General features: G+C 33.0%; 1 protein-coding gene across 2 annotated transcripts in view; it reads right to left on the bottom strand.

Moving 5' to 3' along the window:
* The window catches only part of Evi5 (ecotropic viral integration site 5), a 110,383-nt gene that overhangs the window by 55,326 nt on the left and 37,505 nt on the right, over window positions 1-17,552 (bottom strand). For both annotated transcript variants that reach the window (XM_088260890.1, XM_088260891.1), the window contains one exon: window positions 9,551-9,712. In XM_088260890.1, the coding sequence (XP_088117016.1) occupies window positions 9,551-9,712 (162 nt within the window). The remainder of the gene's footprint in view (window positions 1-9,550; window positions 9,713-17,552) is intronic.

The following is a 17,552-nucleotide window of genomic DNA, read 5'->3' as shown; positions in this document are numbered from 1 at the left end:
AGCGAGCGACCAAATTATTACATATTCATAACCCAGAAACCTATGAGAGATTCTCCGAAATCCATCCGAAGTGGAGACTGGAGAGTGATCGCGAAAACTGGGAATTTTTCCAATTCAATATGAAGGCAATCTCTCCTACAAAGAGGATAAACTCTCTTATAAATTATCGATTCAAGTACCAATTATCAGGTTTAATTTAAATGCGACTATGAATTTAATTTACTAATGTATGGATGTGAAGCATTCAAGTACCGATCTCAGGTTTAATTTTAATACCACTCTGTAAATACAACTATGAATATAATATACTAATGAAACTTATGTAAACCATTCAAGTAACAATTCACGAGTTTAATTTGAATATCACTCGGTAATTACCACTATGAATATCATATGGATACTCAAGTTTAATTCGAATATCACTCGGTAAATACAACTATGAATATGATATATTAAAGTATGGAAGTGAAGCATCCAAGTACCAATTCTTAGGATTAATTCGAATATCGAGATTTTCTATTAGTTTGGAAGAATTAGGTATAGTCTAGGCCAGTGGTCGGCAAACTTATTAGTCAAAGAGCACATTATAACGATATATTTTTATTCTTACGAGCGAAATCTGTTTGCAATTCTAGTACACCTGTATTATAATTTAAAACCTTTATACATCCAATGAAACATGATTTCATCCTTAATAAGAATTTCATTCACAACATTTTGAGTGTGTCAAAATACTTGTTAACAAAATCTGGATTATCTCCAATTACAGGAATTATTTTCCTATTATTTTTTGACATCTCATCAAAGATGAAGAAGAATATGGAAGTCTGGGCATTTACGGGGCTGACGACCGTCATAGGCTAGTTTAAGTGATCGCTTTACACACGTGTAACATTCACCAATTCTACCCATTATTGACAACCACACTACTCAAATTCTTGGAAGATCTATATATATATATATATGAACCAAATTAGAAACATTGTTTTTGGATCACTAGAACTTCACTAGACACATCTATTGGTGAGATGAAAATAAATAACTTCAGACCCAGACTTCTATATTCTTCTTCATCTTTGATGAGATGTCAAAAAATAATAGGATTTTATGAATCGATAAAAAAAAATCTTTTGACAGTAAGGTATCCATAAAACACTACTTATCACTATTATCGATTAACCTTTCAAAGGTCATGCAAGGACATTATTGCGAATAAAAGCCAGGTTTGTACGGGATTATTTTTAGCACGTTTCCAAGTTATCCTCATCGAGACGATTTCTCAGTGTGCTTTTAATAAAGGTCATGCTTAAAAAAGACTGTTCGCACAAATAATCAAACAGTCTTCCCGCGCATATTTGTCCCGGAGCCCCTCTTAAAAGGTCAAAGAGCCGCCTGCGGCTCCCGAGCCACACTTTGCCGACCTACGGGAAGTATGTAAATGTTACATTTTCAGTTGCACTACTGGGATGGAGTTCCTTACTTTTTCACGGATTACATTTCAAGTTTTCGAAGTCGAAAAGACAAATATACAAGTAGCCGGAAAATCCGTTGCACTGCACCGGATGGAATATGATATCCGGAGCGAACGAATAGCGTCTGGACCAAGTTAATATAACTCCTAACCCAAGTTAATATAACGCGGAAGGAAATGTTCTGTTAGCTTACTCACCGAAGCGAATCACCTCCGCTACAATAAGTTTAGGATCCCGTACTAAACTGAAACTTCCACTAATGATGTAACTCTCTACCCCGACCCGTATTTAAATTGGAAATAAATATCTGAGTACCTCTTATTATTTTCATGATATTAAAATGAGAAATTAAAAGTAAAAGGATCATTTAACACATGGGTGGCCAACATTTTCAGTAGCCGGGCCAGATTTTAGAAATGAGATATCCTAACGGGCCGTTAAACAAAAAAGCAAACAATATATGTATATATATATATATATATATATATATATATATATATATATATATATATATATATATATATGTAATAAAATACCTAGGTACCTACCTATACATTTTATTAAGTACCTACATATAGTACAAATCTACCACCAGATGTCACATACGTCGCACTGAATAAAACAAAAGACGTCAGATAGAAAAAATAGAATATTCTGAACTGTCAGAATCAGATAGATAGATAGAAAAATATTGTTAACTTAAATATTATAAACTTTAATTACAAAGCAACACATTGTTTATTTTATTATTATACACCCACTTTACATATTATTTACACCCAATTTACAAAAGAAAATTATTACCACGTTATATATATATTTTTTGACATATATTTAAAAATACAAATATTTCTATTTCTTTTTGACATCTCATCAAGGATGAAGAAGAATATGAAAGTCTGGGCATTTACGGGGCTGACGACCGTCATGGGCTGGTTTAAGTGATCACTTTACACACGTGTAACATTCACCAATTCTACCCATTATTGACAACCTCACTACTCAAATTCTTGGAAGTTCTAAATACATGAACCAAATAAGAAACATTGTTCTTGAATCACTAGAACTTCGCTAGAGACATCTATTGGTGAGATGAAAAGAAGATTTTGTGAACAAGTATTTGGACACACTCAAAATGTTGTAAAGCTATATATGGTATCAAACGTTTTGATCAATATCACTAGTCTGTTGTTAGTTGGTTGGAGGATATTGCTTTTTAGTAACAAGCCCGCCAATGTACTTATTTTTTCCTGTACATAATATTTAAGTAAATAATAGTCCGCCTCCGTAGTGTAATGGTCAGCATGCTCGCCTACCGTTCTGGAGGTCCCGGGTTCGATTCCCAGGGGGGTTTAATAAATATAAGTGATTTTTTCACTCTAATATTTATTCAATATAACACTGGACTGGTACCTGAAGTGGAGGGCTGATCACCTTTCCTTCATGTGTAATCGATCGAGATAACATTGCGTTCATATGAAGCAGTGCCCTATGCACCATTGGGGTGCGGTAAGGGATTTATTATTTTATTATTAAAATAAATAAAAGATAAGACAAAATAAGTTTTTTTTTCAATATAAGAAAACGCCGCGTGAAGAGCTGTTACAAACAAGCGGTTGTGTCATACTATAATATTTGGAACGATGACCGCCGAGCTACAGCGCTACTATAGTAAGTACAAGATCGGGGCCAAACATGCTTATTATTTATAATTAATATTTTCTCATTCGTTTATTCGGCACCCATTATTTTAAAATATATCTATCTACATATGTACGTTCACCACACACAAGCTCGCCTCTAGTAGAAACTAAATATCTTTCATTATAAAAATATAATTTTACAACATTTTGAGTTTGTCCAAAAACTTTGTCTTCACTAAATCTGGATTATCTCCAATTACAGGAGTTATTTTCATATTTTTTTTGACATATCATCAAAGATGAAGAATATTATATATAGTAGTAGTAATATATATATATATATATATATATATATATATATATATATATATATATATTACTACTACTACTACCATCACGCCGTTTCCCCGCAGGGGTAGGCAGAGAGGATAGAACGCCACACTCTTCTGTCCTGACATACACTCCTCGCCTCCTTCACATCCATACATCTAGTCATACACGCCCTCCGATTACGCAGACTTTTGACACCGCCAGATTTTAGGTTCTGATTGATCTGATCGTGCCAAGTCTTTTTCGGTCGTCCACCTTCTGTTTTACCTCTCACATTCGCCACATATATTTTTTTAGTCATTCTCTCGCTATCCATTCGCTCCACATGTCCATACCACCGCAAAGAACTCTTCCTAATCTTTTCAATTATTCCTTGTTCAGCCTTGCATTCCTTTCTTATATCGTCGTTTATATATATATATATATATATATATATATATATATATATATATATATATATATATATATATATATATATATATATATATATATATATATATATATATATATATATATATATATATATATATATATATATATATATATATATATATATATATATATATATATATATATATATATATATATATATATATATATATATATATATATATATATATATTGAAATGTACCTATGCAACATACTTGACTTGTCCATATTACTCACTGCTATCTGCGAAGGTATAATACACGTAATAAATCTAAGTTACAGTTATTTCTCTAATCGCTACTTCCAGGTTATCGGAATAATGGAATTAAAAAGATATTAATGTTTTTCAAACAAAGGCACAAATCTGTCCTCAATTCTAAATCGGTGACGATTTGTCATTATCTGTAGATTAGCTGCCAAGGAGTGTCATAAAACTTCGAAATTCATAACTTTACAATATACACAAAGTAGGTACTAATGAAATGTAGCACAAAAGGTTGTACACAATGGAGTCCTGGTACAAACCCTAATGTATGGAAGTGAAGCATGGAGTTGGCAAAATAAGGATGAAACTAGACTGAATGCAGTCGAAATGCGATCTATCGGTGCGGCAAAACGATGTAAAATAGATGTTCGAATGGTGATATAAGGAAATAATGCAAGGCTGGAATAAGCATTGTCGATATAATACAATAAAAGAAAGGTATGTTGAGATGGTTTGGACATGTGAATCGAATGAGTGTAGAACGAACAGTAAAACAAATTCATGAGGCGAATGTAATTCCCAATAGAAGCAAAGGAAGACCCAGGGAGTGATCCGGTCAGGAGTCGAAATAATTGGGAAGGATGTATGAGTAAATGATATGTATTTTTTTTTACAAGTACGAGTGTGTGTATATATATATATATATATATATATATATATATATATATATATATATATATATATATATATATATATATATATATATATATATATATATATATATATATATATATATATATATATATATATATATATATATATATATATATATATATCTAATGTAAGTAATCCCAGTAGCGATGCATAGTAAATATTATACAGAAATACGCTCTTTTTAAAATAAATAAACGCACAATTAAAATATTATTTTCTAACAGTATTTATTCAGAGCGACATCACTACGCCTTGTACCAGTAACCTAATTCATATGGAGAATATTGAAAAAATATTTCCTTTTAACTTGTAATAAGACTATCAATTACCGTACAGCGGCGGGCAGAAAATTAACGTAATCGTGTTAAAAATACGCGTTCGATAATCGGTCGGATAACCTGGCAACTGACACCTTAGCGCTTCCCGCGAGTAGAACAAACTCTAAACAAAGTTCCTATATTTATCGATCATCAAAATTGGTCAACGATGAATATGGAAATGTTCTACTGAACGTTGTCAGCACTGAGATCGTTTACATAGTAAGTCGACATTCATATCGCGGTGTGTCCCTATAGTCATATAATTGGTCTTTGACTTGAGCTTTGATCTTTTCATTTTCCCCTTTTCCTCCCTCCCGTCCCTCTTCCGGGTATTTTCACAAACTTACAAAATGTGAAATTTTGTAACTGGAATGGTACAAATACCTGTTTTGTGTTACTTGTTAATGTTAATGAATCAATATAACTAATCTATTTTTCCAAATCAAATAAAATAAAATAAGCGAGTTATAGATAAACTGAAAATTTTATGTTATCACCAAGTGACGAACAATGACACATCGCTCACTCCTTTCAAGAACGTCATAAATCAAAAAACTTGATTTCTCAGGAAAACGTTTTTTAAGATTTAAAATATAATACAATATATCAAAAATAAATATCAATCCACGTATCGAACTTTTTACTGTGCAACAGATCTTTTTAGGTAAAACCTGAAGGTTTTTTGTCTATTTGAAAATTATTTAGTACATTTACAAAAATAATTAAGCAATACCATTTCTTCAAAATGCAAAAACAACACTTTCTGCCCTGTGGCGGGTAAATATTAAGTTAAAAATATGCCGCTTTGGCTAAGAACATTTTTGTACATTTTCTGGGCATTTCGAAAACAAACACAACTGAAAATTGACGATTTTTGATTTATGACGTTCTTGAAAGGAGTGAGCGACATGTTAAACCTATGGAGGAATGAGTAATACAACGAAACATACATTTAATGTCACGCAGTGTTATTGTTTGAATCCAAAAAAGGTAAACAGATGATCATGAATACTATAATTAGGGTTAAAAGTCAAATCATACTGTAAAAGGACATATCGCTCAATCCTTTCAACAACGTCATATATCAAAAAACTTGATTTTTCCGGAGATCGTTTTAAAAGTTTAAAAATATAATACAATGTATTAAAAACAAATATCAAGCCACTTATTGAACTTTTTACTGCGCAACAGATCTTTTAAGGTAAAACCTGAATGTTTTTTCTCCATTTGAAAAATATTTAGTATATTTAAAAAAATAATTAAACAATACCTTTTCTTCAAAATGCTAAAACAACACTTTCTGCCCTGTAGCGGGTAAATATTAAGTTAAAAATATGCGGCTTTTGCTGGGATATAGTATATATTCTGGGCATTTCGAAAACATGCACAACTGAAAATTCACGATTTTTGATTTATGACGTTCTTGAAAGGAGTGAGCGAAATGGTATGATTCCATGAGACGGGATGACGCCCACAACTGAATTTTCTTTGAATCCAGTAGCATTTCCCTAAATTGAATGTTTGCTTAAATCGTCGGTTTTGTATAGAAAAAATAAGTTTTTCATCGAAATGCAAATATGGTATTGAAAAGAAAAGAGTTGTCGCTGAAGAGAACGAATGGCGACATTCGTTTGAAAATGCCATAACTAGGCGAAACGATCGTCACAAAATTTATGTGTTTTTTAACAATAAAATACAACTTAGTAGACTCATAAATGCAGCGTTTCATTTAACATTTAAAACATAAATTAAAATGGAGTTCTACAAATCATACGCCAAATTTATAAATAAAAAAATACATAATACGTTATCTGAACACAGAGCAACGGTGATTATATTTTTATTATGATTATGAATTTATTAGAAATTTAATTGCACACGATATTCGTTCTTACTAAGAAAGATATCTTATCTCTTCCCCGTGTGTTATAAATATATACACGAGTATCAAAAATTAATAAGTAATTTTAGAGAAACTTGAAGAAAAAAACGGTTGGTTTTTTAATGAAAAATTAAGTGCACATACGATATAATTTTGCATTGAAAAATTGTAAAAACTAGCTAGAAATTCACTGACGCAAGTTACACACGATATTTGTTTTAACTACAGATAGATATCTAAAAGATGGCTTTTCGCCGTGGGTTCTAAATATGTATATTACTTATTCAATAAGTTAACCGTCAAGCACCTGCCCCGCAAAGATAGGCAGAGGTAATAGAATTCCACACAATCTTCATACATACCCGCCTATTAATCCGACTCGTGACCTGACCACTCCCAAGTTTTCCTCGGTCTTCCTCTGCTTCCTTTTCTAACTACATTCACCTCATAAATTTATTGTTACAGTTCTTTCCTCACTCATTCGTTCCACATGTCCGAACCATCTCACAACAGCTTTGTTAAATCTATCGTTAATGCTTATCTCAGCCTTGCATTCTTTACATATTTAACCATTCGAACGTCAAATAACGTTTATCAATCTATTTTTATACATTCTAAATTGGTTCATATATATATAGAACTTCCAAAAATTTGAGTAGTGTGGTTGTCAACAATGGGTAGAATTGGTGAATGTTACACGTGTGTAAAGTGATCATTTAAACCAGCCCATGACGGTCGTCAGCCTCGTAAATGCCCAGACTTCCATATTCTTTTTCATTTTTGATGAGATCCAATAAAATGATAATCTATTTTTAATTTAAATCTTACTAGTAATTTATTTTTGATATATATATATATATATATATATATATATATATATATATATATATATATATATATATATATATATATATATATATATATATATAACGTGGTAATATTTTCCTTTTGAAAATTAAGTGTAAATAATATGTAAAGTGGGTGTATAATAATAAAATAAACAATGTGTTGCTTTGTAATTAAAGTTTATTCTTAATTAATCTTTATAATAATTTTTATATCTATCTATCTATCTATATGATTCTGACAGTTAATAATATTATCGGAAGTCTTTTGTTTTATTCTGAGCTGGAACTGTTTTGTGTAGGTACTATTTGTAAGTACTTAATAAAATGTATAGGTAGGTACCTAGTTATTTTATTACATATATATATATATATATATATATATATATATATATATATATATATATATATATATCAAAAACGATATCAATATATATATATATATATGTGTGTATTTAACATGGTTCCAAGAGTTTTTTTTTATTTTAATTAATTTTCTAGACGTTTCTACTTTACACTCTTCAAATTTAAGCTTGGAGAGGGACTTGTAATTATTTATTGTACATAAGTTGTTGTTTATGTTTGAGTGATATAATTTATTTTTATATTGTGTATTTTTTATTATTAACGTGTATATGAGTCATTGAATTTCTTAGGTAATCGAAGTAGTCGGTTCCCAAATATTTAAAGTTCTGTTGGAATTGTTTAAAAACGGTTTCTACATTCGGGAATGTTAAAAACAATAATTGTAATAAATAAATAAAAAGTTATATTCTTTATTGATTCGGAATTAACTTTGTGTAATGACGTGATTATTATTATTTTTTCTTTATTTTAAATTATTTTGCATTACGTGACATAAATTCAAATACAAAAATATATGAATAAAATATAAATCTAAATAAAAAAAAAGATTCCACAAAGGCATGGCCTGTGTGTGGGTATACAATATAATTTAGGTCATAGTAAATGGTATAAGGGTATAGGTTTTATAAGTAGAACTAGAATAATAGTGTTAATATAAAATACAAAAAATACTTGACTATCAGAAAACAAAAGTTATTATTATTTTTTTTAAATAAAATTTAAAACTTAATAATCATCAGCCCTTCGCTTCAGGTACCAGCCCAGGGTAATATTGAGTAAATATTACAGTGAAAAAAACATATATTTATTTGACCCCCTCTGGGAATCGAACCCGGGACCTCCAGAACGGTAGCCGGGCGTGCTGACCATTACACTACGGAGGCGGACAAAAACTTAAAAACATAAAAATTAAACACTTGAATATACCACTTTAATGAGTTCTATTTATGTATACGACTAGTTTCGAAACTGTTAATTTGTACCAGAAGATGAAAACATCTTTTGAAAGCTGTCCCACCGCATGCCCAGATCTGATACAGAAGCATCTAGGCTTCCTGACAGATCTGCTATTGCTAAGCAATGTTATTTTTGAACTAAGTTGGGAAATTTATTGAAAATGTGAAATAATATAAAATTGTATCCCGATTTTACTGTGAATTTACATTTAAAAGCTTTCAATATACCTGTCACTGCCAATCTAAATAAATACAAGATTGTAAGTCCATCACCAAATTTTCTAGAAGTAGATAAAAAACATCTGTAAGTTTTTGCAACTAGCGGTATATTCGAGTGTTTAATTTTAATGAAATAAAAAGTTGAATAGGCAAATGGCAAATACTCACGGCCAGATCTCGGTGGAGCCGTGGGGTGTCGCGGGCTCGGAACTTCATGTGGGGACACGCGTCCACGGTGCGCCGGCGGGCGCGTCGGGTCGCGACTGCGGAGCGGCGGCGGCCGCTGCCTGCGCGGGAGGCGCGCCGGCCCTGCCGAGCGGCTGACGATACCTGCGGAGGCGATCTCCTTCATTTATTTATCCTTAAAAACACATTAATTCATACCCTTATCCGCATGAGGCACCCCAATTGCGCATGAGGCACTGCATCATATAAACGCAGTGTTATCAGTCAGAGGAAGACCGAAAAAAGGATGGCACGATCAGGTATGCCAAATACTTGAAAGTAGTCAGGTTAAAAGCAGTGTCATCAGTCAGAGTAAGACCGAAAAAAGCATGTTACGATCAGGTATGCCAAATACTTAAAAGTAGTCAGGTTAAAAGCAGTGTCATCAGTCAGAGGAAGACCGAGAAAAACATGGCACGATCAGGTATGCCAAATACTTGAAAGTGGTCAGGTTAGGAGTCGTGACAATCGGCGGATAGGTATGGGGAGATGCATGAACGTGGAAGAGGCGAAGAATGTTTGCAAAGACAGAGTAGTGTGGCGTTCTATTCTCTCTGCCTACCCCTGCAGGGAAGCGACGTGGTGATAAGTGCGATGGTTTTTATGTCCACCAGTTTTTATGTGTTAGTGATTACATAGTTATATTTTCTCTTTTTTCCTTTAAACATGCTTCTTACCTTATGTTTTTTTTTTAATATGCCTATTTACTGTACTTTTTATTGCTTTCCATTTTACATTTTTCGCTGTTTTCTTGTTTGCTTGTTAACCTTAATTCCATGTCTCAAAATGGGAAATGGAAGTAATTCATCGGGAATATTATATACGTGACTTATGTATTAAATAAATAAATACATAATTCACGATTTCTTTATTTTATATTTGTAATTTTTAAAAGGTTAAACCGCCATCTAATAATAATTCAACATTAAAACCCTTTCGTGGACGGTGGGAAGATGTATTCCCACCTAAGGAAATGGCACAAAAAAGTCATTGGGAAGCGGTGTTTTCACTTGAATTATACTAATGTCAACTGCTGACATCTTCTGGAATCTTTTTCAATCAAATATTTTAAAACTAACAATCAGTTTTCGACAGTATTTTTTGTGTCAGTGAGAGTTTTTTCCCAAAAAATCGTTTTATTCAGCGTTAAGTGCTTTCTAAGCTATATACTATTATATTTCTATCACGGTTTGTATTCATGTTTACATTAATTAATAAATATCGGAAAACACGCACGTCGTTCATTTATAATCAAGTGTCAACTTGGTGGGAAATTTATATCCCATGGAACTAAATGTGACCAAAATTATTAGTGTGTATATTTTTTTAATTATGTTTTTTTTTGTACTGTTTTCTTTCATTATTATATTTAGATGGATAAAAAATGGAATGGAAAAATGTGGCACTTAAAGACGGTGCAGGGCTGCAGTACCAAAGTAATCGAAAAACGTACCAAATACTCGTATATTTGCAGCGGGTGCGAGGTGCCGCTTTGCGTGGATGGGTCCACGTGTTTCAAAAATTTCAATGGAAAAATATTAAAATATTCTGTCCTTTTTGTTTATTTAATGTTTACCTACTATAATTGTGTACTTTCTATATTTTTTACGCATAATTAATATTTAAAAAAATATTATGATTTTTCGGTGGGAAATATGCTTCCCTCCACGAGTATTTTTTTAATATTTTTTTTTACATTTATATTATAAAATGGCTTATTATTAATTACACGTAAGTTATTTGAAGTAATTATGAGGAATAAAATTTGCCAACCAAAGGGTTAAAACAATGAAATAAGGAAGCCAAACAAACTGAACGAAATAATACAAGTTTCCAAGATTCACAACTCTTGTCACAAGACTCGTCAAACTTGTTCTGAAAGCACTCGACTGATTAATCAAAGAAATAAAAGTTAACAAAAAGTTCACGTTCACCAACTTGTATTTTATTTGATTTGATTTTACGAGGGTTGCCTTTAACGTTTTTACAAGCGAATACTAGATGGAGTTTGCGAGTTGTGACATCACTGTATTTGTGAACACTGAGGTTTGTTATTGCGTTACCAACTTACTAATTACCAATTAAGTTCTTGACAGTGAACGTTTGAAAGAAGTAAGTTTGTGCGAAAAGTGGAGATCACTCGTGAGGGTTTGCGTTGGATGTTTTTTTATGATTTTAAAAAGGGCTTTACTCAACAACAATACATAGAATCACTTTGTGCAACTTTTGGTAATGAAGCACCATCAGAGAAGACTGTTCACAATTGGTTTGCAGAATTTCATCACGGTCGTGCGTCCGTCAGTGATGAATATCCTGAAGGTCGACCAAATTCGGTTGTCGTTCCGAGAAACATGGATGCTGTGCGCAACATGATTGAAGATGATCGGCATGTAACTTACAGGCAGATAGAGAGGTTTCTTGGCATATCGAAGACTGCAATACAATATTTTTTCATGAGCATTTAGGTGTGAGATAAATTTGTTCCAGATGGATTCTGGATAATTGGACCGAACCGAAAAAAGAGGCTCGTGATGATTAGTGTCCCGAAATGTTTTTAAAAAATCGACCGAGGACGTTCAAAATCCGTATACAATACTGTAACAGGAGATGAAACAAGGATATATTCGTATGAACCTGAAAGCAAACAACAGTCTACTGTTTGGGTGTTTGACTATGAACCCAATACCACAAAAGTTGTTCGTTAACGGAGCACTTCCAAAAAAACAACCGCTTGTTTCTTCGGTTATACAGGACAGATCGTTAACGTTCATTTAGAGGATCGAAGAACTGTTAATGTTGAATGGTATACTTAAATTTGTTTTCAAACAGTCATGGATAAAAAACCATATCCATATCCGCTCCCTAGGTGGAGCATATGGAGTCCACAAACTGTCTCCAGGCTTTTCTGTCGGCTGCCAGCTCCCTTGCATCCTCCCAAGTCAGATCCGCGTCCCGAAGTTCTGACGAGAACTGCCGACGAATTGTCAGCAGTGGTCGTCCTGGGCGGCGCGAACGTGATGCCTTGTAAAAGAGGCAAGCTTGATTAAGGCTCTCAGGAGGCATGCGGAGTACATGACCAAGCCAACTGAATCGCCTTTTCTTGACGACAGTTGTGACCAAGATTTGCTGCGTCCTACGCCTTATCTCTTCATTCCTCACAAAGTCAAACCACCGCACGCCTAAAATTATCCGCAAACACCTATTCTCAAAGCTTAGTACCTACACGGCTGCTCTGGGCCCTTGTAAGGTGCCATGTTTCACAGCCATAAAATAAGGAAAAACACCAAAAAATGTCGCATCATTCATCATCACAACAATGCCTGCTTCCCATAAAGCACGTCAAATAACTGAATATTTGAAGAAGAAAAAACATGGAATTAATGTCTTATTGCCCGTATTCCCCCGATTTATCGCCTAATGACTTTTATGCTCCCCACTGTCAAACAAAAGATGCACGGACATCGATTTTAATCACTTAAAGAAGCTATTGACGACTTCACAAGCATATTTCTACGATATCAGCTTCAGAGAGGCAAAATGTTTCCAGAATTGATTTGAATATATGCAAAAGTGACTTTAATAAAACACTTTATTTTCAACAATTTATTTTCAACACTTTGGTTCTTTTCAGTTTTTATATAAAAGGCAACCCTCGTACTAGAATGGAAAAGCGTCGACAAACTTCGATTGCGAAAATTAAATTAAAACTTTTCCAATATCGTCGGAGACTAATTGATTTATTTAATGAGAACTACAGTAAAAAAAAAGGTATCTGACAGTAAAGTGTATTATTTTCTGCTTAAACTAACTAACTAACCAACTAATCATCACGACGCTTCCCCGCAGTGGTGGGCAGAGAGAAAAGAACACCACACCACTCTGTATTTGCAAACATTATTCTCCACATACGTTCCCGCCAATTATGAGTACTCCTCATCTGGACACGCCAAGTAATTGACATATCGCTCACTCCTTTCAAGAACGTCATAAATCAAAAAACTTGATTTTTCAGGAGAACGTTTTTAATGTTTAAAAGTATAACACAATATATTAAAAATAAATATCAAACCACTTAGTGAACTTTTTACTGTGCAACAGATCTTTTTAGGTAAAACCTGAAGGTTTTTTCTCCATTTGAAAAATATTTAGTATATTTCCAAAAATAATTAAACAATACCTTTGCTTCAAAATGCAAAAACAATATTTTCTGCCCTTTAGCGGGTAAATATTAAGTAAAAAATATGCCTCTTTTGCTGGGATATAGTACATTTTCTGGGCATTCCGAAAACATGCACAACTGAAAATTGACGATTTTTGATTTATGACGTTCTTGAAAGGAGTGAGCGATATAATGTCAACTAAATTCGCTTCATAAATTTATTTACTGTTCTTTTCCTTCCAAACCAAACCTTCCCAACACACTTTCTTTAATTTTATCGATAAGGCTTGTGTCAGCCTTGATATCTTTCCTAATATCACTTTTCGAACATCTATCATACATTTTTTTGCCTCACTGATCAACTATTCAAAATACACTCAGACCTCACTTTACGTTTTTTCAAAGTTGCGTCGTTACTGAATTAAGACTCATTTTCGCTTCGAATTGCGTTGTTTTTTTTTTTTTTAATTATTATTAAATTTTCTAAAAGGTTTTTGGTCTAAAAGGTCCCGTTTTGTAAATTTCAATTTGCGTAGCGATATTTTGGAACGCATCGACGACGCAAAGTGATGTCTTAGTGTACTTGATCATGCCAAGTTTTCCTCAGCCTTCGTCTGCTTCTATTACCTTTCACATTCGTGTCATAAATTTGTATTACTATTCTTTCTTCACTCATTTGATTCGCATGCCCAAACCATCTCAACACACCTTTCTTAATTTGATCGATAACGCTTATCTCAGACACGCATTCTTTCATTATATCACCATTCGAACATCTATCATACATCGTTGAAAAATCTTAAGTTAAATAAAATAAAATAAATTCATCAGTATACTATATCATACATCAGTATAATTCTGTCCGCCTCCGTAGTGTAATGGTCAGCACGCTCGGCTACCGTTCTGGAGGTCCCGGGTTCGATTCCCAAGGGGGGTAAAATAAATATAAGTGATTTTTTCACTGTAATATTTATTCAATATTACCATGGACTGGTACTTGAAGCGGAGGGCTGATCACCTTTCCTTCATGTGTAAACGATCAAGATAACACTGCGTTAATATGACACAGTGCCCTATGCACCATTGGGGTGCCAATAAGGGCTTTATTTTTATTATTAAGTTTTTAATTTTATTTAAAAAAAATAATAATAACTTTTGTTTTCTGATAGTCAAGTATTTTTTGTATTTTATATTAACACTATTATTCTAGTTCTACTTATAAAACCTATTACATCAGTATACAGAGTATAGAATATTTATAATGATCCGCGATTTTCAAGGATTACTCATGTCAGGATTTATCATATGTTATATAATTTTATGCACGAAGTAAGCAACGTGAGATCCAATGATAACACGTGATCCGTAAATTCGGGATCTGATTACATAAATATCATTGGTCATATTTATAGTACAGCACGTGACAAATTGAAAAAACAATACAATGTCGAACTTTGGACGGTTCGACGTGAAGACGATTTTAAATTAGGACTAAAATTTCTCAGCTGGTGGCGCTATAAACAGCCATACTTCAAAACGTATCGAAAATCGTACCGACATGTGAAAGGTTCTAATACCATCGCATATATACAGGTTTCAAGGATCAATGCAATATGGATGATCAATAAAGAGCAGAATGGTGAGCACTTATACACAAGTGAATAAGTGATCACTTAAGCCAGCCGAATTCCAGGTCAAAAATTCCATCTTTTTTTCATATAAAGAGGAACGATGGATGTTTCATATCAAGCTGGGACAGGTATAAACAAAAATTTCCGGACGAAACATATCGCTCACTCCTTTCAAGAACGTCATAAATAAAAAATCGACAATTTTCAGTTGTGCATGTTTTCGGAATGCCCAAAAAATATACTATATATCAGCAAAAGAGGCATATTTTTAACTTAATATTTACCCGCTACAGGGCAGAAAGTGTTGTTTTTGCATTTTGAAGAAAAGGTATTGTTTAATTATATTTTTAAATATACTAAATATTTTTCAAATGGAGAAAAAACCTTCAGGTTTAACCTAAAAAGATCTGTTGCACAGTAAATAGTTCAGTAAGTGGCTTGATATTTATTTTTATACATTGTATTATATTTTTCAACTTTAAAAACGTTCTCCTGAAAAATCAAGTTTTTTTTATTTATGACGTTCTTGAAAGGAGTGAGCGATATGTATAAAGCAATGACAAAACGACATTCCCGAAAAACTCAACCATTTCATAAAACGCATACTACCTTGAGTGTTGATTCATTTGTCATTTTGGAAAGTATGGAGCTTATTATGTGAACAATTACTGCGGAATAATTAACTATACTATATATTTATTTATTGATTTGGCGTTTAAACTGATTAGGCCTTTCCTAGAAAATAAATATAAGGGTACGTACCTACACCCCCCATTGGCTACCGTTGTCTCCCATAAATAATTACTACACATGTTAAAAGTGTCACTTAGAATAGTATAGCTACATAAGGATTAAACAAGATATGGGTGGATAGTGCCCTCCAACACCCCTGTATATAAGGTAAGTACCAAAGTACTTGAAAAATTCCACAAGTCAAAATCGCATTTGCTATTTTTACTATCGTGGCATAGCATGCGGGAATGCTGAAGTTTACCTGTATAATTGGAGTCAATCGTGGCGTGGAATATTCAGTAACATGCACTTGAAACTAACAAGCACTTGTTGCACCCTTATGAATGAAAATGCACACGCGAAAAAATAATGTTAGCTTTGAAAACAGTGTTTCATTTCAACCCCCTTCAAATTACATTTTAACATCTGAACAAAGACGAAGAAGATTATTTTAAAATTAACACTTGTATAATGCCACTTTATGAATTTTATTTCATTCCACACGACTTGTTTCGAAAACTATAGTTATTTTCATCGAAAGGTGATTATTAAAAGACGAATTTTAATAATCACCTGTCGATGAAAACAAGTGTAGTTTTCGAAACTAGTCGTGTGGAATGAAATAAAACTCATAAAGTGTTATTACACAAGTGTTGAATTTTTTAAAATTATCAAATGTCATTCCACAAAGTTAATGACAAACAATACATAATATACATGTATATGAAGAATAATGATTGAGTGGGAAATGCGATGGCTGAACATTTCCTGCAAGTGCCTTGGCACTGTTCCGTGTCTGTCTGCTGTGCTGGTCGAGGTTGTGGAGGCGTCTGTGTTGGAATTAGATTAAGCTGACAAATCGAACTAACTAACTACTATTCCCTACTAACTACTGCCTACACCGGGGCTCTACTAGTCATTTGCTAATGGTATTACAAACTTGCATTAATCCAGCAGTGGCGGTGACAGGGACATTGAAAGCAATTAAATGTTAATTCACAGTGGAATCGGGATACAATGTTGTTTCACATTTTCTAATCATTTAACTAACTTAGTTCATAAAATAAAATTGCTTTGAAATAGAGGTCTGTCAGGAAGCCTAGATACTTCTGTATCAGATCCGGGAATGCGGTCGGGAGACCTTTCAACGTAATGAAGAAGAAGAATACAGAATATGGGTATTTACATGGCTTATGACCTGTCATAGGCAAGTGATCACTTGATACATGTGTAAAATTCAACAATCTACCCGTGATTAACACCCACACTATTAAAAATTTGGGAACTCATACATATATCGTAAATCTTATGTCGCTTCATGTTTGAGTTCACAACAGTATCTATGGTTGGATTGCGACAACTTTTATTTAGCAGAGACCTTTTTATTTCTGATGTATGCAAGATCCTAACCGGTTTAATTTAC

This window comes from Brachycentrus maculatus, unplaced genomic scaffold, assembly GCF_059751285.1.
Source record: "Brachycentrus maculatus isolate JH-2025_06_01 unplaced genomic scaffold, ASM5975128v1 h1tg000144l, whole genome shotgun sequence".
NCBI lineage: Eukaryota > Metazoa > Arthropoda > Insecta > Trichoptera > Brachycentridae > Brachycentrus > Brachycentrus maculatus.
This window is presented reverse-complemented; position numbering and strand designations above follow the sequence as displayed.